The 23,509-nt window shown below is 49.2% G+C and overlaps 1 protein-coding gene across 1 annotated transcript; it reads right to left on the reverse strand.

The window, feature by feature from the left end:
- TLX2 (T cell leukemia homeobox 2) lies at positions 1-2,931 on the reverse strand. The gene is made up of 3 exons (XM_082237144.1): positions 2,477-2,931; positions 954-1,191; positions 1-368 (listed from the first exon to the last, which is right to left on the reverse strand). The coding sequence occupies exons 1-3, from the start codon at positions 2,862-2,864 to the stop codon at positions 149-151; spliced, it is 846 nt and encodes a 281-aa protein (XP_082093270.1). The 5' UTR covers positions 2,865-2,931; the 3' UTR covers positions 1-148.
- Between the last annotated feature and the right edge of the window lie 20,578 nt (positions 2,932-23,509).

The following is a 23,509-nucleotide window of genomic DNA, read 5'->3' on the forward strand; positions in this document are numbered from 1 at the left end:
ATTAGCGGCGGGGCGGGGGGAGCGGGGCAGAGGAGGGGGCGGCTGTCTGGTGGTGCCTCTCCGGGGTGAGGTCGCAGCACCGAGCGGCGCTCCGCGTGAGGAAAAGGCTTTCGGCCAGTCCGCGGCGCCCTTCCGGCCAGTCCGCGGGTCACACCAGGGCCGCCGCCGCCCCGGAGACGGAGGTGACCTTGTGTTCCTCGGCCCAGGGCTGCAGGTTCTGCAGGGCGAAGAGCGAGGAGTTGTGCAGGCAGAGCGGGTCCTGCTGCAGCGGCTGCCCCAGGCTCTTCTGGAAGGCCTCTTGCTGGAGGTGCAGCATCAGCCGGTTGGCCTGCTGGCGCTCCGCCTCGCGCTCCTCGGCCGTCTGCCGCCTGGGGGTCGGGGAGAGGGAGAGGAAGCGGGGGGGGGGGGCGTTAGAGGCAAGGACGGGCGAGCGAGGGGCGCCCTGGCTAGAAGGAGGGGAGCGCCTCCCTTTCTGAACAAGCAGCACTGGCAGGTGGGAGGGGTCGTGTCTCTGGCCACCTCCCACCTGCGGTCCCCTCCCACCTGCCTGGGTCTCTCTACATCCCGCCTCCCACACTCTTAGCGCTTACAGTGTACGCAGCGCCCCACCTACATTTCTCGCTCATCCGCACAACAACCCTCAGGGGTGGGCCGGTATGATTATCATCACGACCATTTTGCAAAGAGGGTGGGGCTCCCGGCTCTCCTGAGCACCCTCCCCCCCCGTCACGGGTTCTGCTGGGATCTGCGTGGCTTGCAGCCTTTAAAGTTCTCATTAATTTATGGCCAGATAACCATCTTGTATTGTTGAGTATTTTACATTTTTTCTGGTTTTAAATTGTTTTTATGGGCTTTGGGGGGGGGGTAGGCTACTGTAAAAAGCTACTGATAAATGAAAATCATCATCATCCCAACAGTCACGACCGCAGCGACCCTCTCTCCTCGCCTCGTACCTCCACTTGGTGCGGCGGTTCTGGAACCAGGTCTTGACTTGGGCGTCGGTCATCTTGAGCGCTTTGGCCAAGGCGGCTCGCTCGGCGGACGCCAGGTACTTCTGCCTGTGGAAGCGCTTCTCCAGCTCGCAGATCTGCGCCCGGGAGAAGGAGGTGCGCGGCTTCTTGCGCTTGGGCGGAGTGCGGTTCTGGTAGGGGTGGCCTATGCGCCGGGCGACGGAGAAAGGCGGCAGGGCGGCTGCGGGCAGAGCAAAAGAGGACGCGCCTGGTCATAGAATTATAAAACTGGAAGAGGAGCCCTAAAGTTCATCTAGTCCAACCACCTGCCATGGTCAGGGCGGTGGGGAAGTCTCCCTCCGGGGACGCCCTTTCCGGAATCACCGACCGAAGGGATCGCATCCCCCACTCAGACCCTGACGTTCCTGCGGCTCAGCTGGGAGAAGAGTCTCACCAATCCCTCTCGCCTATTTCCCAGGTCGGAGACGTTTGGACGACCTCTGGGGACCCCATCCCGCCAGGGGGCAGCTGCAGGGACCCCTCCCGTCTCAGTCTGAACTCTGGAGAGCCAGGCTGCCGGCGCCCCCACCCGCCCAGAATGCCGGCGGCAGGAGAGAAGGGCGCAGCGCAAGGTGGGGGAGTCCTCAACCTGAATCCCGAGGAAGGAGTCGAGGTGGGAGGGAGTCCCGCGGGTGAACAGGCAGATCCTGGCCGCCCCCGCCCCCCTCCGCTCCTGTCCCTCTTCCTGGCAAGGCGAGCCGGGACCAAAGCTTCCCCCTGCCGCTCCCCAGAAAGGTCGGAAGGCGCAAGAGGTGGAGCTGGAAGCGAAACTCTTTTGACGGCTGGTGGCCGAGTAGATGATCCTGGAGTTCCCTTCTAAATCTATAATTCTATGCGAGGCGAAGAGGTCTCCCAGTGTGTAGCGGGGGAGGCAGAGGCACTGCAGAGCGAGGCGGAGATTTACCGGAAGGCCCACCGACAGCCTTACCGTACAAGCCCCTCTGCAGCCTTCGTCTCCCGCCTGGCGAAAGTTATTGCGGAAACCTGAAGATCGCGCTCGTATTCTCCTGCCCCTTCCGAGGAATTCAGGTGTTAAAAAGGTTTGGGGCAGGAGAGACCCAGAATGCGGGGAGCCCTCAGGGTTCGGGGCCTTCCTTTTGGGGCTGAGCCCCAGGAAGTCTTGGCTCAGATCCAGGCACTTCTGGGCAGGGGTGCCAACTGGAATAAAATAGGGGGGGGATTGAGGTAAGCCCCGCCCTGCATAACTGATCACATGACGTGGTGCACGCACACTATTTGAATGGCAATGCCCACCAACTTTGGGGGGCGCTCCCCTCAAATATTTTATTGGGGGGCCGAAGACCCCTCGACCCTTGGAAGTTGGTTTCTGAGGAAAGCTGAACAGGGGAGACTCCGCGCGCTGGAGCCCCGGGCTCCCTCTGGTAGATCTACTCTTCGACGCGGAGTGGGGGGGGGGTGCCCCAGGTCTGCGGGAGGGCCCTGCCATCGTGCGAGGCTGTTCTCACCTGCGATCCGGTCCTTGGTCAAGCGCCTGTTGCTCTCCATCCAGGGAAAGGTGAGGCTAGCTCCCCCCGGCTGGGGATGGGCCGCTGCGGAGGGCACCGGCCTGTGCGCGGGCACACGGATGACGCCGCCGCCGCCTCCAGCCGCTGCCCTGGGCAGGCCGTAGGCACCCAGCGAGCAGTTGTATTCTGCTCCGTAACCGCCGCCGTAGAGCGCCAGGTCGGGCTCCCCGAGGGCCCCGACGGCAGCTCCGCAAGCGCCTTGGTGGTGCTGCTGCTGCTGCGAACAGCCGAGGATCTGGTCGATGCCGAAGCGGATGGGCTCTTGCGGCGGCGGCGGCGGCGGCGTGTGGACGGTCCCCTCCAGCAGCTCCAGGCCCGAGGGCTCCATCCTGCCCTCCTCAGCAGCAGCAGCAGCGGCGGCTCAGCTGCCGCATGCCGGCGCCCTGCTCCGGGTCCGCGCAGGGGCACCTCGCTCTCGCTGCCTCTTCCAGGGAGCCTTCCCCGACGGCGCGCCCCGGACGGGCCTTGCAGAGCTCACTGCCAGGGCGCATCGCCCCGCGGTGGCCCCATGAGGGGCGGCCGGGTGGCCGAGCGGCCCCTCCGACGGGCGCGGAAGCAGCGGGGCTCTCTCCCGAGGCTGGGCGCGCTGCCGCCTCTGCTCGGCGGCTGGACATACCCGGAGAGCGCCAGGGGCCACGAGGCTACGGGCACTTTTCTCCCCGTCTCCATCTCCGCCTGCCAAAATCGCTGCCTCCAACCTTCTGATTGGCGGCCTCTGGAAGTGATTGACAGGCGGACATCCAGAGGGGGCGGGGCGGGGATGATATCAGAAAGAAGCCGCCCAATCCCTGCGCTTCCTCCTCCTCCTCCCCCCGCCCTTCCAGTTGAGGGGTGTCTGGGTGGATCCTGAGGGTGGGGGAAGGTCCTTCCCCGCCGCCACACCGGGGAACTGACGCTTCGGTCACCCGGGCCAGAAATGCGCACACACAAAATAAAATATAATATTGCATTGGGTTGCAGAATCCGGACCACTCCAGGCGGACTCCGACAGCGGGAGGGGGGAAGGGCGGGGATGCCCTCGGGGGTCTCTCCTGGGGTCTCCCTCCGCCTGGCGTGATTCGGAGCGGGGCCCTTTCCCCCCGCCCCTCGAGACAGCCTTTGTTCCCCGGGTCCCCCTTAGGGTCCGCTGCCCTTTCCAGGCGTCGGTCGGGGGAGAGTCTTGGCCTTTGGGTCGCCTTCCCAAACGAAGCGCTTAAATCCGCTCCGCAGGCCTGAAACCGCGGCCCGACACCGACTTCTCGGCAAAGCACCCAAAGCTGAGACGCAGAAAGAGGCCCGAGGGGGGCAATTCGGGCGCGGTTCGCCGTCGGACCAGCAATGAAAGCAGGCAGGGTTACCTCCGAGTAAGCGCAGGCAGGGGCCAGGACCGAAAGCCTAGAAGAGGCAGGGCGGAGAAGCTGGAAGGAAGTGGGCGGAATCGCGCGACCATTCCGCGTCCTATACCGCGCAAAAAAGCCCCAGGAAAACCCGACGCGAGAGTCCCGCTGCCTCGCGCTCCGAGGGCGACGGACGTTGAAGAATCTGAGCTGCCCGAAGGAAGGATTCCTTCCGCAAACCCTCAAATATGACGACTTGTTGATTGAACGGAGGAGAATTCTTTGGAATAATTCATGAATTAAACCCCGTCGGTCTCTGGGCGAACATCCCTCCAGGCCCCGCGCCTCCAATCCCGGTTTTCTTCGTTCTCCTGGTCAAAGCCGCCGGCCCGACACCCCCTGGCTCCATCTGGGAGGGGGCAGCCTGTTCCCGGGCAAGGCAGCTGTGGGGTTTTTGACCGTTTTAGGCTGCAAACGCCTGGACCTCTGGGGAAACAATCTCAGGGTTGTTATTTAAGGCTGCAGCAGCCAGATATTTACTTCACAGGGACTAAGTCCCATTTAACTAGAAAAGGGCTTCTCTATTTATATTATTTATATTTATATTTTCTACCCGCCCCGCACGTTAAGGTCCCAGGGCAGTTTACAGCATTAAAAGCAAGATATACAAAGCAAGATATATATTGCATATTACACAGATTAAAATATTACATAAAAAACATACAGGCATTCAACAGCATCTCTGCCCTCGCGGGGAGGCGGATTTCTAATCGAAGGGCCCTGAGCGTTTTGCCGCGTTGGAGAGGCTCTCGTGGATCCCGGGGGACGCGGACCGGGAGCCGGGAGCTTCGGCTTACCAAATACAGTACAAGCCATTTCGGCAACGTTCATGTAAGAAGCAGGACAAAACCGCCGAGGCGGCAGTCAGAAAAATGCGAGAAAGCCAGAGTTGCGCGACAGGAGGAGACCACCAGGCCAAGAAAAATGCGATTTGTATTTTTAAAAAAACTATATCACGTTTATACTTTTTTCTTTTCTTTCTTAAAACCAAATTCGTACACAAGTCATCTCAGTTAAAAGAGCACAGTCACACGAGGGCCGATGAGATAGATTAAAAAGGAAGTCGCGGGAAGAGGAAGGAGGCGAATCGGCAGTCAGGCCCCGATCCGCCGCGCCGGGAGATTCAGGTAGAATGGGCCGTTTGCAGGAAGGCGGAGAAGGAAAGCGAATTCTGTCCAACTGAACTCTGCATTTAAGTAGCCTGCGAAAGAGGAGAAGGGCAGCAGCCGAAGTAAGTTATTTCATTTATTGAAATATTTCAGATCCACACTTTAAAGTATATCGAGTCGATTTACAGCATATGAAATATAATAAAACCAGGGGAAAGAATCTAAATGCATAATTAAAAACATCTGTAGGTACTGTTTGGTTTAAAAGAGAAAATTCGTATTTATTAAATGTGAAACTCGGCCCGATTTCGTCAGAGAAGCAGAGATATACCGACCCGCGGAAAGAAAATTCCTGCTCCCGGCGCTGAAAACGGGGGGGGGGGGTCTCGAGGGCAGGAATGCCGCGGAAGGTCGGACCTGCGGCCAGCAGTCCATCTCAGGACCGCTGCCCCCCCCCCCGCGTCCTGCCAGCTGGAGGCCGGGGGGGGGGAGGCCCGCTTCCGCCCGAGGAGAGTCTGGCGCAGGAGCGGGATCCGCGGCGCTCTTCGATTTTGGGGGGCACCGTCGGGCGGGCTACTGCACTCGGCCTCTGGTCGCAGCACCCTGCGTGGGGAGAGATCGGGGGTGAGGGGTGAGGGGTTCACCGGCCCCCCAGCTGACTTGCCAAAGTCAGCCGGGGAGTCCTTCGGCCTGCTCCGAGGGCAACGGAAAGGGCCCTGGCTTTTTCTTCTGTCGGTGCACGGACGGCCGCGGCTGAGTAACCCAGCAGGAGAGCCGTACTGGGGACCCGCTTCTCCAGCGCGTGAGAACCTCTTCCTTGACGGGGAAGAGGAGGAGGAGCCCGCAATCTTTCGCCGAGGGCGCTCCGGTGGAGCAGGAGTCGGTTGCGGGTCTCCTTTTTCTCCAGGTCCCCTCGAGTCCGGGCTCTCAGGCCGAGCCGCCATCCCTCCACCGCGACTCTGAATGCTCGCATCGTTCCCGCCCCAAGAGACTGTCCACCATCTAGGAACAAAATGGACATTTCGACGGGACAGGCGCGTGCCTATTGACGGCGCATGCCTCTGTTGTGGCGTCTGGCACCCACAATCCTGAGGGCATGATGGCGCCCCTGGTTTTGACACTGGTGATCTTTGCTTCTTCGAATACACTAAGGTTTGTTCACCTGTCTTCCCAAGTAACATAAAAAAAATTCCGAAGACCCCATTGATGGACTCTTTCAAGAAGCTGGAGATTGCATTTATAAGTGGTCCATGTTTTGAAAACATACAGTAAAGTTGGTAGTACAATAGCTTTGTAAACAAGCATTTTGGTTTCCCTGCGAACGTCCCAGTTCTCAAACACTCTGCACTTCAGTCGGGAGAAAGCCGCACTTGCAGAACTCAGACGATGCTGGATTTCGGTATCAATGTCGGCCCATGTAGAAAGATACCGTAACTGCCTGGGTCAGAAAAGTGATTGACAAATAATGATCCAAAAAATCCTCAATGGCAGAACAGGCAAAAGATAACAAGATAACAAGAATAGAGCCTTTCTGAAAAGACTGCGTTGGTCAGCGTGTGCTGATCTCCACACATAAAACAAATGCGCGCACAGGCAACTTCCAAAAACCCACTCTATGTTTATAATGTGGATGTGTGGATAGACAGACAGACAGACAGACAGACAGACATGACTCTTAGTGTCCTGTTTCCCTAGAATGAAGGAAGCAGACGGAGGTGCATTTTGTACTTTCAAAACCACATTCCTAAAGTTTGCTGCTCCCTCCCCTATCACTGAACAGAGCAGGTTTTCTTATGACAAGTTGTCGGATTCTACCTCATCAGACGTTAGTGGCCCGGCGACACCTGGAGCTGGACTTGAGGTGCTGGAGAAGTTCCTTGGGAGAGAATGGAGTCCATGCAGCTTGCAGTGGAAGAGGGCGCTCTGGAACTCTAGTGGAATGTCCTACCTAACTGGGAGATCTTTATCCCAGTTGTTGTTGGAGATTGGCAGCCAAACCTAACAAATGCACATTCTTCCTAGCTAGCATGACAATACCACAGTGCTGTATTGCCGAGAGGCAGATATTCAGACCATAGAAAATGTAATTGGTAGAGAGGGCTCTGTGTGATGTCATTTCCCCTCTTCTCCTGGGAGGGAAAGAGCCGTGTAACTTCCTGTTTCCCCTCTCTCTCTCTCTCTCTCGCCATGAGAGCAGGTCCAAACACACGAAGGGTAGGAACCCCGAGCAAGCGGTTGCGTGAACTTTTAAGGCCCCTCCCCATTTCCCATAATACATTTTCAACAGCATCATCGATACATCACAAATATGTCACAAAGTGGAGGTGTTTGGCATGTAGAAACATGAGCCCATCACCCACTCCGTCAATAGCCCCAGTTCCCGACACCCTCTTCCCCAAAGAACAATAAGAGTATTTACACATCCCCCTGGCTCCCAGGCTTTCTTGCGCTTCGCCTTTGTATCAGGATTCAATCCCCCATCCCGATGGGTTTCTGCCCTTGGTCGCCTCCTGCCTCCTATTGTGTGGCTAAGTTCACACCTTGTGGAGGGGGAAGGAGTATGTGACCTTATGCTTAAGGGTTTATGGATTCCCCTCTTCCAGAGGAGTCATTAGCCTTGGAACCAAGGAAATGGGTTAAGCCGTTGAATTTTGGCGATTACTGTTTCCTATATTGGATAGTCAGAGAAAACAGTATGATTCATGTTATCCATTTATTGCTACAATTTTACAGACTGCCTTTCTGAGTCTCTTTGCTGTTGTGAACGTCTGGTGCCTGTGTCAACGGTCATTGTCCTGGCCTTAGTTTGAGGCTGTGGTGGGGTCTTGGGATTTTGGAGGACTGCCAGCCCCATTCCTGGTTTTGACAAGTAGGATATAAAATTATTAAGCAAATATGTGAATCAATATGGAGGCATTTGAAACCACATCTGGCGGAGGCAGAGGCACAAAACTAAACCCCCTTAGAGTTGATACGGAACGGAAGGGGGGGGCTCCTTTCCCCCTTCCTTCTAGGAACATCCGAGGCCCCGCTTATTCCTATGGCCCCGCTTTAGCCAATCACAGTGATACGGAACGGGGGGGGGGGGGCAATGTCTTCTTCACTACAATATATTTGCTCAATTTCTCTAGGACTCCATCACCCCTCCCCTGTCCTCCATAATCTCTCAAGTAATACTGTCAAAATCCTGTTACAATGTATCCACTCTGTTTCTGCTTTTGCTCTCTAGTACAGAGTGGCTTAGAAATCACTGAAATCTTCAAAAATTGATATAAAATCAGCCGTGGTTCTGATCTGCTCGTTCTCGGTGCCATTCAACTCAGTTCCCCTTGGACTCCATGATGCTGTCCCTACTTCCATAATCCCCAAAGCGGCAGGTCACGTACGCAGGAACTTCTTAATCCTGTCAGATAGTTTTGCAAATCCTTCCTTCGGGCAATACTAGGTGACAGACGATGTATATTCCTGGCCCATTGTCTTGCCACCACCGGTACTCAATAAATGTGTATCTATGTATATTTCCCGCTCCGCATATCCCCCCTCCCTCATCCGAAAATGCTAATTAATGTAATCCCACCTTTTCATAATGTATTCATGACGTGTAAAGTATATTCATGATGTAACTTGTGAAACCCAACCTTCCCATAATGTATTCGTGACGTTTCATGCACTGTATTCTGGGACATGGAGGGAAATCTCAAAAGTTCATGCCACCCCTTTCTCGCGGTTCAATCCCACCTTGAACCTGTTGCGCAATAAACTTGGACCTTCTGCAGTTTGCTCCTGTGTCCGGCTGAGCTCATTTTCTTCCGCAGGGACCCACGGACTTAGTCCGATGAGCTGGGTGGCAGAGTAACCCCGCACCCAGATTTTTCCGTAACAGTTGGCGCCCAACGTGGGGCTGAGAGACTTCAGAGAAGTGTGACTGGCCCAAGGTCACCCAGCAGCTGCATGTGGAGGAGCGGAGACGCGAACCCGGTTCCCCAGATTACGAGACTACCGCTCTTAACCACTACACCACACTGGCAGGAAGTGGTCTTGCTTTCTATCCCAATCCCAGCCGCACCGGTCGAGCTACATACCACGTGTACTGTAAGCTCGCTTCCGAAAGCAAGGGGGATTTTCGACCCGAAATTCTATCCAGGGACCACCCGATCTGGCACTGCATGGCGCGGGCGTCCAGTAGGGCCCCTTTTCCTGAGATGTGACGATAGGTAGGAGGTTGCCAGGAGGGATAGCCCATGAGGAATTGGGCAGGACCGGCAGAGTGGAAAGAGACCCCAGGTTACAGGAAATAAGGAAATAGGAAATGGAACGCAAGGAACCGGATAGCTAGAGCTCTCTAAAACCCACTAAGGAAGTTGCCAGGCAACTAGAAGCCCCTTCTCCTCTTTACTATACGTCCCTGTACTAAGCATACCAAACCCCTAGACATACCAATCCTAATCAACCCCTCTTTTTCCCCTTCTCTATCCCAGACACCCCCCCAAAAAAAGAAAAAGCAAAAAAAGCAACAACAGCAACGCATGCATCTATAAAGGGGTACCCAGTCAACCAAGCGTTGTGAGCCCTACCAGTCTGATTACCTGGTGGTGTGTTTGAAGAGGCAAGGAGGCTCATAAAACCATGTGGGACCTTCCTACTAATTTCACTTAATGAAGCCAAAGGTAGTGGCCCATCTCCTTGCAATAACCAACTAAAGGATGAGAATATATATGTTTACATGTTGTCTGTTATGTGTGTTGTCTGTGAATACATATATGAGAATATGTATGTTTACATGTTGTCCGTTATGTGTGTTGTCTGTTCCTTCTGTCTCTGGCAGACTGCCTTTCTTAAGTGTGCATGGTTTAAAATGCAAGCTTGCTTCAAAATTTAAATCTAAGGAAACCATGCTGGACCTTAGCAGTCCTAAATAAGACAAAAAAAATGAGAATGAAGTGTGCAAATATTTGTTATTTGAGAGGGGCTCCAAAAGAGAGTTTTCCTCCCAAGTGGTAAAACCTAATGTTTCTGCTGCAAAAGCCTAGTTGAGCCAACTGCTCTCAAGCTAAAATGCAGTGTATGTATTTCATTAAGCATATGCCTATGAAAGTATGGTGTTCCTTCTAATAAAATTATGTCAGTCCAGTTTTAACTTTGATTTGGTTATTGTGAGAGTTATTGTAAGGCTCCTGATATCAGTAGTCTCTATAAGACGTCCTGGCCTCTTTTCTTAGAAAATGCCCCCCCCCCCCTTGTTTCATTCTGTCTCTTTCAGGGTTTTTCCCCCCTTCTCCTTCTTATTCTGTGCCAGGTAAATTTACTCCCGAGTAAGCTTCCTTTAAAGGAAACTGCAAGGGGGGGGGGCATAGATTAGGCTTACTATTCCTCTGCAAGTTCAGGAAAATTGTCACTTTTGTCTTCCTTTTAAATCAAATCTATGGCTGTTTTAATTATTTGTGAGTGGTTATATCAATTGAACTAACTTTGCTTTATAAAAGATCCTCTCCCTATCCTAGGGAAAACTGCTCAATTCAATCTTCCTTTATTTCTCTAGGAACTTGCATTCTTTAATCTAAGAAAGCAAACTCACTCAAACTATCTCAAGTTCTGCAAAAGGGTTCTGTGTAAAGTTATGTACTTTTATTTTCCTCTTCTTTAGTACATGATATGAGCATAGATGTTTCCTTTCCCAGCTGTAAATCTGTACTTAAATGTGTATGTCTCTTTGGTAGTACAAATCTTGCTGTGAGATCTTGTTGTGAACCCTATATTTTGGAGGGTTGGACTACATGACCCCAGGGTCCCTTTCAACTCTCCCAATTTGTGGCTGTGTGGAAGGCCATGTGTCTGCAAGCATTGGAGGGTAATTCTTAAATTCTGGTGTGGTAATGGAGTTGAAATTCAGCCTAGCTTTGCTTTTTTAGTTTTAAAAGGTGCGAGATGAAGCCATTATTTTTTGGAGCACAACTGGTAACATCAAGCATTTGGGTGATTACAGTGTTTATCATTTTGTCTACTATTTAAAAAATCAGACTTCAAAGTCAACTCAAAGTTTCAGCACATACGAATACATAGGCGCCTTGACCATCCATCCTGTAAATAAAGGGGCAGTAAAATTTGTCTGCAAATGGTAAGGCTGAAATGACTGAGAATGTTAAAAATCCTATGAATTCTAACTCTGGCCATTTTTACTCATAAATAAGAGAGCGGTTGATTGTTCCGTGAATGGCCAGAGGGATATTAGCCCTTTCCTGTACATAAAGGAAGCAGTCCCTTTTCCTTGGGCTGAAATTGCTAGTTTTGGTGAATACTTAAATTCCTGAGTTTCTCTTTTTTGTTTAAAATCTAACCCTATTTTTTAAAATCTACTCCATACCCTTCCCTTCCCTTATTCAAATGTTAATTTAGCCAAATAATGCAACATTTTCAATAGTATAAAACATTTGCTGAGACATGAACTCTGCACATGCACAGAGGCTAGATCAGCTAAAGAAGAGAGAGAGAGGAGGGGGGGAACTGGAAGGGGGAGAGGAGGTTTCTTCGAGAACTGCAGAGAGAAATTTATCCAAATGCAAAAACTTGGAACCATTGAGGGAAATCACCCTAAATGTTTCTTTGCTCCAGGGGCTACGTAAGACAAAAGGCTTAAAACAACAACAACAAAAAAACAACTAGCCCATCAAAAGTCAAGAGCTTTCCAGGTTCCAAATCTTAACATGCCAAATTCTTTTCACAGGTAAATATCAAAGCATTCCCCCCCTCAATGGGAATTTTAGGAACAGCATTTCCTGACAGGCTTCTCACATGAAATAATTTTCCCTTTTAACAGGATATGTGAACCCCGATAACAAAGTGTTTGTCCCTTTTCCTCCCACAGCAACTTTCTTTCTGTTCTGTGAAACAAGTCTGAATCCCTGCTATATTAGTGACTTTCATCTCTTTGTGGCTTTGACACTCTTTTAAGTTACAAATAATCTGTTTCATTTATTTAATCCGTTTCTCCATGATGTCTATGAAGTTAATCGAAGCACAACCAAACATTGTTTGTGGAATGGTACTTGTTTACCTTCGGCCTGAGCATTTCTTATTAATTCTGTCATTTTGGCTAGTGCAAGGTACCCACACAACTTTAAATTGCCATTCATTTTTCTTGGTATTAACTCATTTCCCAGTATTCCGCTATTAACATTACAGCTGATGTTGTCACGTCATTTGGGATGTTAGAATGCCAAAACAGATTACTTCAGGTTACTTCAAGTTTCGTATTAATTGTGTGTCTTAGCATTTATTTATTTTTGGTTCCTCATAGGTCATTTTGTGTGTGTGTGTTCTACTTTGGGGACATGTTCATCACATGTTGAAAGTCAGTTTCATGAAGTTCTTTTATCAGATAGCACATGGTGAATTTAAAGTTTTCCCCCCATGGTTTTCCCTTTTCCCCCCCCAGTCTAGTAGTAATCTGTGTGGTTTTGATAATATATTTAATAATAATTCTTTTCTAAATCTGATGTCTTTGTGTCAAGTTTGTTTTCATCTGACTGGTAATCTAATTTTTTGCTTTCTTTTGTATTTTTTTAACCTTTGTATTTTTCTCAGTTCTCTTTCTATACATGTGGAGTAATTTTTATTTTATAATATGAAAAGAACAACAACAACAAAAACTAAGTGAAGGAAAGCAAACAAACTTAGCAGATAATAACAGTAATTATATGGAAATGTGATAATAAATAATACTAAATAGTAAATTTTATTTCTATCCTGCCCTCCCCAGCCGAAGCTGGGCTCAGGGCGGCTAACAACAATCAAAATAGTCCAATAATGATAATGAATAAAATGTTTAATCCACTAAGATTGTTATTATTTGCAGCTTCCCATGGAAACTGGAGGACATCCCTTTTACCTTTTGCCCTTTCCTTGTCTAACTGTGTTTTTAAGTCACCCCAAAACCCTGCCCCCTTACAGGATATCACTTCTACAGATGTGCAATGATGAAAAGCAGCAACAACCCCTCAACTCAGTACTTCGCCATCGCAAGACCAGCAACAACAGACAACAGAGACTGCTTGGGGAGTGGGCCTGACAAAGGGGGGTGGAGTTGACTTACAAGGACATCTTTTCACTTGAACCTCAAGCCTCTGTGCTCCAGGATTCAAAAGATACATGCGTAAAAGATCACAATTGTGTCAAGATATGCAACTGATACTTAATTAGTTTGTTTGTATTACGTGTTATTACGTAGGAATGTTGAAATGTGTCTGACAGTGTGTTATTTGTGGGGGGGCTATTTTGTGTGTAATTGTTTTTATGTTTAATGTCTTATTCCTTACACCCCAGTGAAGGATTCTCATACATTTTATGCTTTTAATAGGTCAGGCTATTATGTAGTCCAATGTTTAGAATTAGATAAATTTATAACCACATTTCGTTGTTCCACCTGGCACTCTGCCAACTTCCCAACTTCCCTACCCATTTTTAAAATGTGCTAAAACTCGCTTTACCAAAGAGAAGCTGATAAGATACATGAAGGTGCATATGCTTTCGTTTAGCAGGAATGATTCCTTATAGACTTAAATTGACTTATTTGGACAACTGCCCTTGTTAAGAATGGTTTTCTTTTAACAGATTGGTTTGAAGAGTTGAGAACCATGGGGCAAGATAAATTCAAATTGGACTCAGTTTGAATTGGGCACGTGTATCCAGGCTGCAATTAGCCTTTTGGTCCTTTAAGTGCAAGTGAGCAACCCCCATGCGTGCAAAACCACAGCCTATAATAAAATCCCATAGCTAAAGGCCAAGGCGAAGACATCTCCCTCAGAGATGCCCAAACCTGTGCCAGCTATGGTGAATGCCAGGCGACATGGTTAAATGAAAGCCCTGAGGGGATTCAACAGACAGGATGTGTTGCTGTAGCACTATGTCAGTGTGAGACCACAGAAGAGCTAGCTTGACACCTGAGAAATACACAAAAATGGCGAAGGACAAAACACCAACTGCATTTTTCAGTCAATTAGACCTTCCTGCTAGGTGTAAAGCATAAAACACTACTGAGAATGCCACAAGTAATTTAGCAACAAAATACAAGAGGTGTTCTTTATATAATACCCTATATGCAGCTACCTGCACTGATATACTTGCAAATGACCGTAAGAGGCATGGCTTGCAAGTCCCTTTCAGGTTTGCATAAAGCCACACATCCCATTCACCGAGATTTAGGGTGCGGAGAAAAGATTTGCAAGTTCTTACAGAACTTTAATGCAAATCTATCTCCGAATGGGGGACTGATACGGAACGGGGGGGGGCAATGTCTTCTTCACTACAATATATTTGCTCAATTTCTCTAGGACTCCATCACCCCTCCCCTGTCCTCCATAATCTCTCAAGTAATACTGTCAAAATCCTGTTACAATGTATCCACTCTGTTTCTGCTTTTGCTCTCTAGTACAGAGTGGCTTAGAAATCACTGAAATCTTCAAAAATTGATATAAAATCAGCCGTGGTTCTGATCTGCTCGTTCTCGGTGCCATTCAACTCAGTTCCCCTTGGACTCCATGATGCTGTCCCTACTTCCATAATCCCCAAAGCGGCAGGTCACGTACGCAGGAACTTCTTAATCCTGTCAGATAGTTTTGCAAATCCTTCCTTCGGGCAATACTAGGTGACAGACGATGTATATTCCTGGCCCATTGTCTTGCCACCACCGGTACTCAATAAATGTGTATCTATGTATATTTCCCGCTCCGCATATCCCCCCTCCCTCATCCGAAAATGCTAATTAATGTAATCCCACCTTTTCATAATGTATTCATGACGTGTAAAGTATATTCATGATGTAACTTGTGAAACCCAACCTTCCCATAATGTATTCGTGACGTTTCATGCACTGTATTCTGGGACATGGAGGGAAATCTCAAAAGTTCATGCCACCCCTTTCTCGCGGTTCAATCCCGCCTTGAACCTGTTGCGCAATAAACTTGGACCTTCTGCAGTTTGCTCCTGTGTCCGGCTGAGCTCATTTTCTTCCGCAGGGACCCACGGACTTAGTCCGATGAGCTGGGTGGCAGAGTAACCCCGCACCCAGATTTTTCCGTAACAACAGCCATGCATTCGTCCTGCAGAAGCTAGCTCAGGGAGCTCCTGCACGCCTCATTTCACCCCTGACAAGCTGCTGATGGCCCCCCACGGCGAGAACAGTGGATCCGAAACCAGGGACCTCCTGTTACAATGTATCCATTCTGTTTCTGCTTTTGCCCTATAGTACAGAAGGGGTTTGAAATCATTGAAATCTTTAGAAATTGATATAAAATCAACCGTAACTCCGATTTCTTCGCTCTCAGTGTCATTCAACTCAGTTCCCCGTGGACTCCATGATGCTATCCCTACTTCCATAATCCCCGAAGCGGCAGGTCACGTACGCAGGAACTTCTTAATTCGCCAAACCTTCCCTCTAGGCAATATTAGGTGGCAGACGATGCATATCTCTGACCCATTGTCTTGCCACCACCGGTACTCAATAAATGTGTATCTATGTATATTTCCCGCTCCGCATATCCCCCCTCCCTCATCCGAAAATGCTAATTAATGTAATCCCACCTTTTCATAATGTATTCATGACGTGTAAAGTATATTCATGATGTAACTTGTGAAACCCAACCTTCCCATAATGTATTCGTGACGTTTCATGCACTGTATTCTGGGATATGGAGGGAAATTTCAAAAGTTCATGTCACCCCTTTCTCGGGGTTCAATCTCGCCTTGAACCTGTTGCGCAATAAACTTGGATCTTCTGCAGTTTGCTCCTGCGTCCGGCTGAGCTCATTTTCTTCCGCAGGGACCCACAGACTTAGTCCGATGAGCTGGGTGGCAGAGTAACCCCGCACCCAGATTTTAGCCGTAACAGAGTCCAGGAGAGCCTCGGCCATGGTCCTCTTACGGGAGGAAGGGCATAGTCAGCTAGCCACCCACGCAGCCCACTCGGTGCCTCCTCTGGGTCCAGGGCTGGGGGGGTTGAAAGGAGGAGGAGGAGAAGGAGGAGAAGGCGTCTTCCCTTCCTTGGCAAGTTGACACAATGTGTGGTGTCTGCCTGGAAGAGCCCAAAGGGCGGAATGCACACTGGCTCCCAGGGAGATGGATGAGGGGGCGGGAATGGGAGGCCTAGGGGGGAGGCGGCCTTGGCTCCATCCCAGGCCCTGGAGAAGGTGCTTGTGTTGGAGGTGCTGCACCAGGGACGCACTACACCGCCGAGTGATGCCTAGCTTCTCCCCGTCTCACTCTGTGGGTCCTGCCCTCCTTCCCTGCCTCCTTGGGGCCTGGCCTGGAAGCGCAGTCCACGTGCAAAGCCCAGCGCTAGAGGCTGGGCAAATGTCCTCCTCTCCAGCTCTAAGGAAGCCCAGCCTCAAGGACATGAGGAGACCCTGCTGGATCAGGCCACGGACTGCCTGGTCCAGCCTCACAGGGCCCAGCCAGGTGCCCATTAGGCAAAGCTATAATAATAATAATTTATCATTTATAAATTCTGGGCGGCTCCGAACAGAATATTAAAAACAATATAAAATATCAAACTTTAAAAACTTCCCTAAACAGGGCTGCCTTCAGATGTCTTCTAAAAGTCAGTTAGCTGTTTATTTCTTTGACATCAGGTGGGAGGGCATTCCACAGGGTGGGCGCCACCACCGAGAAGGCCCTCTGCCTGGTTCCCTGTAACTTGGCTTCTCACAGGGAGAGAACCGCCAGAAGGCCCTCAGCGCTGGACCTCAGTGTCCAGGCAGAACGATGGGGGTGGAGACGCTCCTTCAGGTATACTGGACAGAGGCCGTTTAGGGCTTTCAAGGTCAGCACCAACACTCTGAATTGTGCTCGGAAACATACTGGGAGCCAATGTAGGTCTTTCAAGACCGGTGTTATGTGGTCTCTGTGGCTGCTCCCAGTCACCACTTTAGCTGCTGCATTCTGGATTAATTTCAGTTTCTGAGTCACCTTCCAAGGTAGCCCCATGTAGAGCGCATTGCAGTAGTCCCAGCAGGAGATAACCAGAACATGCACCACTCTGGCCAGACAGTCCGTGGGCAGGTAGGGTCTCATCCTGTGTACCAGATGGAGCTGACAGACAGCTGCTCTGGACACAGAATGGACCTGCACCTCCATGGACAGCTGATTCCAAAATGACTCCCAGGCTGCGCACCTGGTCCTTCAGGGGCACAGTTACCCTATTCAGGACCAGGGAGTCCCCCACACCTGCCCGCCTCCTGTGCCCAAAAACAGTACTCAGTAGGACTGGAGTGAATTGCCCTGAGATCTACAAATGAAGGGTGGTATACAATTTTTTTAAATACCTACTACTGCTACTGCTTCAATTGAAGGCCTATCATCAGCACCATGCTGAGAAACCTATGAAGTCTAAGCGCCACACCCCCCCTGTTTCATCTACATGAAAATTTGGGGGTGATTGGGCTGCAGAAGCAGATGTTACTCAGCTCCACATTTCGATCAATCCTGGTGAATCAGTGAGAAGCTTGAGCTGCGATTTGTTTGGACAAAACAAGCTGAAACTTAACCCTGACAAGGTGGAAATCCTGTTGCTAGATGAACCGCCTGACTTGGGGTTAAATGTTCAAGCTGTCATGGAAGGCATTGCCCTCCCAACTCCCCTCCCCACAAAAAGATCAGGTCAGTAGTTTGAGGGCAATCCTTGACCAGGCAGTCCTGTCTCTTTTCCGCTTTCAGTTGGCTCACCAGCTGTGTCCTCACCTGATGAATGAATAATAGATCTGTAGAGTTGGAAGGGACCCCCAAAGGTCATCAAGATGCCGTGCCAGGCAGTGGTCAGATGCTAGAGGGCCCACCTGAAGGCTAGGACCTCCGTGGGGGCAATGGGCTGCTTGTGCAGAGCAGCTTCCTCATATTAAGCCTTAGGAAGAACTTTTGGGCGTTAAGAGCCGTTCAACAGTGGAACTCTCAGAAGGTGGCAGACTCCCCCTCACTCAGTGGCGTAGCGTGGGTTGTCAGCACCCGGGGCAAGGCAAGTAATTTGCGCCCCCTAACCCGTGGATTTGCGCCCCCTAACCCTAACCCCCAGATGTTGTGCCCGGTGCGGCCGGCCCCCCCTGCACCCCCCACGCTACGCCACTGCCCTCCCTGGAGGTTTTTAAGCAGAGATTGGGCAGCCACCTGTCATGGAATATTTAGCTTTGATTCCTGCACTGCAGGGGATTAGACTAAATGACCCTTGGCTTCCCTTCCAACTCTACAGTTCTCTGATTCTAAATAGAAAGAAAAGCCTTGTGTTATTGTAGGAAGACGCTGGAATAGAGCTGGGAGCACCTGGCCCGTGTGATGTCCTCCTGGCTAATAGATAAATGGTCAAAACCTGTTATCTCAGAAGGCCTTCAGTTGAGAAAATTATCTCTTTGTTGTAAATGTGATAATACTGTTTTCCTTTCTATGTACCTTTACCTTGGATTTTGGGGGTGGGTGGCGTTAAGAGTTGCATGTTTTTGAGTTATTATAGTATTTTAATGCCGTCCATGGAGTTGGTTTTGATGTAGCTATATGTTATTGTTGTGTAAGCCACTTTGTTTTTTATTTTATTTTTAAGGCAGAGCATAAGATTTTAAGCAAATGAATGCAATACCTTGGAGCAATTTCTGGCCTGTCTGGCAGACTGCAGGTGCTTTTGTGCCTCTGCCCAAAGTGCCAGTGGGTCATTCCTTAAGGTGTGTTTCCTCAAGAAAAGAGTTGTGGAGACCACTTCTGTGCCACCTGCCTCCAGCACCAAACCTGGAGGAGAGCTTAACACCTTTGGAAAAGCTGGGAGGTGGGCTGTCTAATGTCACTGTTAGGTGACATTCTTTCCTCAGTGGGTGCATCAAGAATTTTGGGGGGAAGGCTGTCTGCCTGGACATCTTGGTGACCTAGAGACCCTGGGCAGCCTTGCAGGCAGGCGGAGGGCAGAGCTGCCACGGGAACCCCACCCAAAGAGCCGGGTGCCACAGGCAGCCACCAGCCCATGAAATTTCTCAACTCCAGAGTACATTTTTGCTGCTTTGAGCAAAATGGGACGGGGAGGCTGCTCCCTGTTTAGACAGGCACATCTGTCTGAACAGTGGAAACTCGACTCCATCCCCTGTTCCAGATGTCTTCAGGGCAGACAATGCAGCTTCAGTGAGCATCGCAGATGCTTCAGATCTCGACTGACAGACACATGGCAAACAATTAGTGCAGTGGAGGCCTCTGGCGATTACACCAAGGGCTGCATTTGTTTCATGTTCGGAACTCCTGGGGTGTGAGCTGCTTTCTGAGCACAGCTCCAAACAACAAAAATGATTTTAAAATAAAATCATTGCTCTAATGGAAAAGTTAACAAAACATACCCAAACCCGACAGCATCCAAAAATTAAGGACATATTTTCTAAAGTTTGATATCCATTTATTGAACACATTAAAGTAGAGGGACGTGATTAGCAGGTCCCTTTGGGATCTCATAGATTCCTTTGGAAAGATATCCTTATGAAGTGCAATTGTGTGGAACTGTAATTCCGTTTTTGGAAAACTGCTCCTCTCTCCTTTCCTCTCATTCATTTTGTTTCTTTTCCTTTCTTGTTTGACCTTTGATGTTGTTGTTTATTAAATCTATATACTGCCCTATATCCGGGGGTCTCAGAGTGGTTCACAGAATAAAATCAAGATCTAAAACCACAAAATCCCTAATAAAAATAAAAACAACAACCCAGTAGCTTTTTGCGTATTTGAAAGTGAAAAATTACAGAAAATATTTAAAAACAAAACAAATGCAGACATAATTATTGGTTTTATATCAAGCCAGCTTCTCCCTCTCTCTCACACACACAGCCAGACCAGGAGCTCCAGTGGGGACATACAGAGAGAGAGAAATTATTTGAATTCCAGCAATGATGACTGTGCCTGCTCCCTCCCCACTTCTAAGCCACCACAGAGACCATGTCTTTGGCTGCCTGGAAGAAGAAGAAGAAGAAGAGTTTTGGATTTGATACCCCGCCTTTCACTCCCCTTCAGGAGTCTCCAAGTGGCTCACAATCTCCTTTCCCTTCCTCCCCCACAACAAACACTCTGTGGGGTGAGTGAGACTGAGAGACTTCAGAGAAGTGTGACTGGCCCAAGGTCACCCAGCAGCTGCATGTGGAGGAGCGGGGAAGTGAACCCGGTTCACCAGATTACGAGTCCACCACTCTTAACCACTTCACCACACTGGCTCTTGACTGGGTGGAAGTTTCTCCTTCCATCCCAACAGGTCTCTGCCTAATGACTGTTTTGTCTGATAGAAAGATTCACTGGCTTGCCCACTATCCTGTGATGTTTTGGGTTGGGCACAGCAAAGGGACCTTGGGATTTTTCAGAATAAAAGTGGCAGTTTAACCCTTCGCCATGCAGTCGGGCATCACCTGCCTCCTCTCCTCCTGCGAGGGGCTTGTCTGGTGGGTTTCTCCCTGAGAACAGCTGGCTGTATTTGGCAGGCAGAAGGTTGGCAAATGGCACCTTGGGAGATGACATCACCATTGAGGAGGGTGTGACATAGGTGGTGGCGCTGCATCCATGCCCTGCCCTGCTGGGGGCTGCTTTGCAATGTGTTTGGTGTGGCAAACACTCCTCTCCGTGGCTCTGTGCATTTCCATATACTTTGGGACCTGGATCCTTTTCATATATATAGTTTTATTGATTTCTAATATATAACAATAATTACGGAAAATAAAAAAATGCAAAAACAAAATCCCAACTTACTTCCACCTTCAGGGCAGATCAGTCTTTTTTTTGGTTTGCCAAAGTCCAGTAAGTTATCTCGGTGGTTGTCATTCTTCATGGTTATCAGGACAACATATTTCAACAAAATCATCTACGTGTATTAGTAATCTCCTTGTTAGGTAATTTTTCTGATACAGCATTGTGGATGCATTTTGATCTGGTTTCAGAGCTTCTGCTCCTACCTGACTCTCCAGTTCCATAAGTCAGTTCTCAGGGGCCGTTGCTTTTTTTAAAATGGTACCAGACATCAATAATGGATCATGACAGTCGATACTGGAAGATGGCATTTGACGTCTGACATGTGACTGACGGTTTGATTACATCACTTATTAACACCCAGCCCTTATGGCATTCTAAAATACTGTAAGGCAATATTTCCAAAGAGTATGACATAATCTACAAATTCTAGCAGCATCAATAAAAACGCCACCCTACAGCTTGAGGAGGAGGTTGTAGCCAGTGGAGGAGCAGACCCACGTCAGCCCCTCCCGAAAGCCTTTCTGAAGAGCCACCCTCTCTTTCCACAGCAGGACGGAGAACAACTTTTATCCATTTGAATAAAAAGTTCTAGCATAAAATTTCACATCCAAAACTTGAAAGACACGAGAGATTACGGCGAATGGCAATGATTTTTTTTTGGCGGGGGGGTATTCATTTCCATTCTGTCAAGATCCTTAAAACAAATAAAATAAAATGTTTCCAAATTCTCGCTCGCAGGCCGTTTCCTGTGCAGCTCCCGGTTTTCTCAATGGCGGCTCCAGTTTTCTGAACGAGCTCGGCCGGCCTTACCTGAAACCGGGGCGCGAGCGCGCAGCCTGGACGGGGGCGTCGCTTCTGTCTGTTTTTAGGCGTCTCCTTCTTCCCGCTGAGGCTCCGCTTGCGCGTGTATTCGTAAGCCAAGCCACGTTTGCGCGGCCTCCTCTTGCGCAAAGGGGCCGGGAGGCGCTGCGCGGGGTCCCCTCTGCTTCCACAAGCCGGGAGCGCGGCACGAAAGTGGCGAGGAAGGGACGGGAAAGGGCGAGTCGCCAAGGGCCACCAGCCCAGGCGGGACTTTGGCATTCTCCGAGGTGGCTCTGGAGGCAGCGCCTCCGCGCAGGATCAGGGCCGGCAGCGAGCGGCGGCTGACGCGGCCTGACGGAAATGTGAACGGTCTGTCTCTGGGTGGCGAGATCTGCTGAAATTGTTTAGTGTTGCATAAAATGCTGTATTTTAGTTGCATGGCATTCAAGTCCTTTAGGCATGTAGCCGGTATTTTTCTATAGGGCTGGACGTTCCCCCAAAGGTGAGATAGGCTACCTGTGACCGAGTTTTGTGCTTGGACCACGAGTTAAATCACAAGGCAGCGGGGAGAGGAGCTGGAACCGGAGGGTGTTTGTTGGTGGTGTTTATATATGCAAAATGAAAGTGCTTGCATCATGCAGAGACACACAGAGTTGCACGTAGCCGTTAGTCTTTGGGTATTGGCCGGGTCACGCACGCAGGAGGAAGAAGGAGACGTCGTATTTTGATTTTTAGCTGGAAGGCTACTTTTTAGTAAAATAAGTTTAAAGGCTCACCGTGGAACCAGTGCAAGAAAGTTTTCTAATTGAAAATAATGTATCTTGTTATTTTGTCACATTTGAATCTGACTTTTGCAACTAAACGTTTGAAAACTTATTTCTAAAGTTGAATAATTTTTATTTCTGCGCAAAAATCAGATCAGAGATCTCCAGCTGTTACAATACAGTATCTAATAAGATTCAGCTCTTATTTTCTAGAAACAAGTTTCTAGTTATTATTTGTCCTCCCACCCCACCTGACAAAAGCATTTTTTATTATGTTTAATAGGTTTGCGTGTTTGTTTTCACTACCCCAAAGCAAGTATCCAAAAACACAACAAATGTGACCCTCTGAGTCCCTTGCAACTCTACAGCTCTATGAAATGAACTATCTTCAGGGATGAATCCAAACTAAGGCTCACATTCTATAGTACTGTGCACTGATTTTGGTAATGTATCAATTAATCTTAATCAACCTTGCACATACCTGAAATAAATTATTATTATTATTATTATTATTATTATTATTATTATTATTATTATTATTTACTGCCCTTTATTCAAAGATCACAAATAATAAATGTATATGTATAATATGCCTATAAAGTATATGTATAATAAAATATAGAATATAAATAAAAGCCACATTTCATTCTGAAACAAGCAGCCCACTGTTTTCTTGATGTCTTGCTGAGAAATGATTCCTCCCTTTAAGCGGGGCCAATGGTCGCTTTTATTTAAATGTATACAGCATTTTAAAAATCTCCCGCCCGGCCCTGTTTGATCCGGCAGCTTTTAGTCGATTGGAATTGTAATATATTCATCTCGCTCATGAATCGGTTTAATGAGAAAAACAGGGAGGCAATAATGCTGGAAAGATCCAGAGGTTTTCGGAGCATCGATTATACAAATGTTCTCTTTCATATCCGCCCTCTTCTGCCTGGGGGGTTGTGCCCCTCTGCCCGCCCTCCCGCCAGCAAAGTGCCCCACGCTGGGACCTTTGGGAAGAGCCCCGATTCCGAAAGGCACGCGTCATTTAACGTTCAGACATGTGTTTAGTCTCCCGAATTCGTGGGAACGAGCTTTATTCGGCTGGAAGCTCAGAGGGAGATGGAGGGGAAGCTCATTACGTGCCATCTAATTCAGTTCCACTTACTATTCCCTGCAAAATGGAAAGTCTTCCTTTAGATTCCA

This window comes from Podarcis vaucheri, assembly GCF_965113315.1.
Source record: "Podarcis vaucheri genome assembly, chromosome: 9".
NCBI classification, from domain to species: Eukaryota; Metazoa; Chordata; class Lepidosauria; order Squamata; family Lacertidae; genus Podarcis; species Podarcis vaucheri.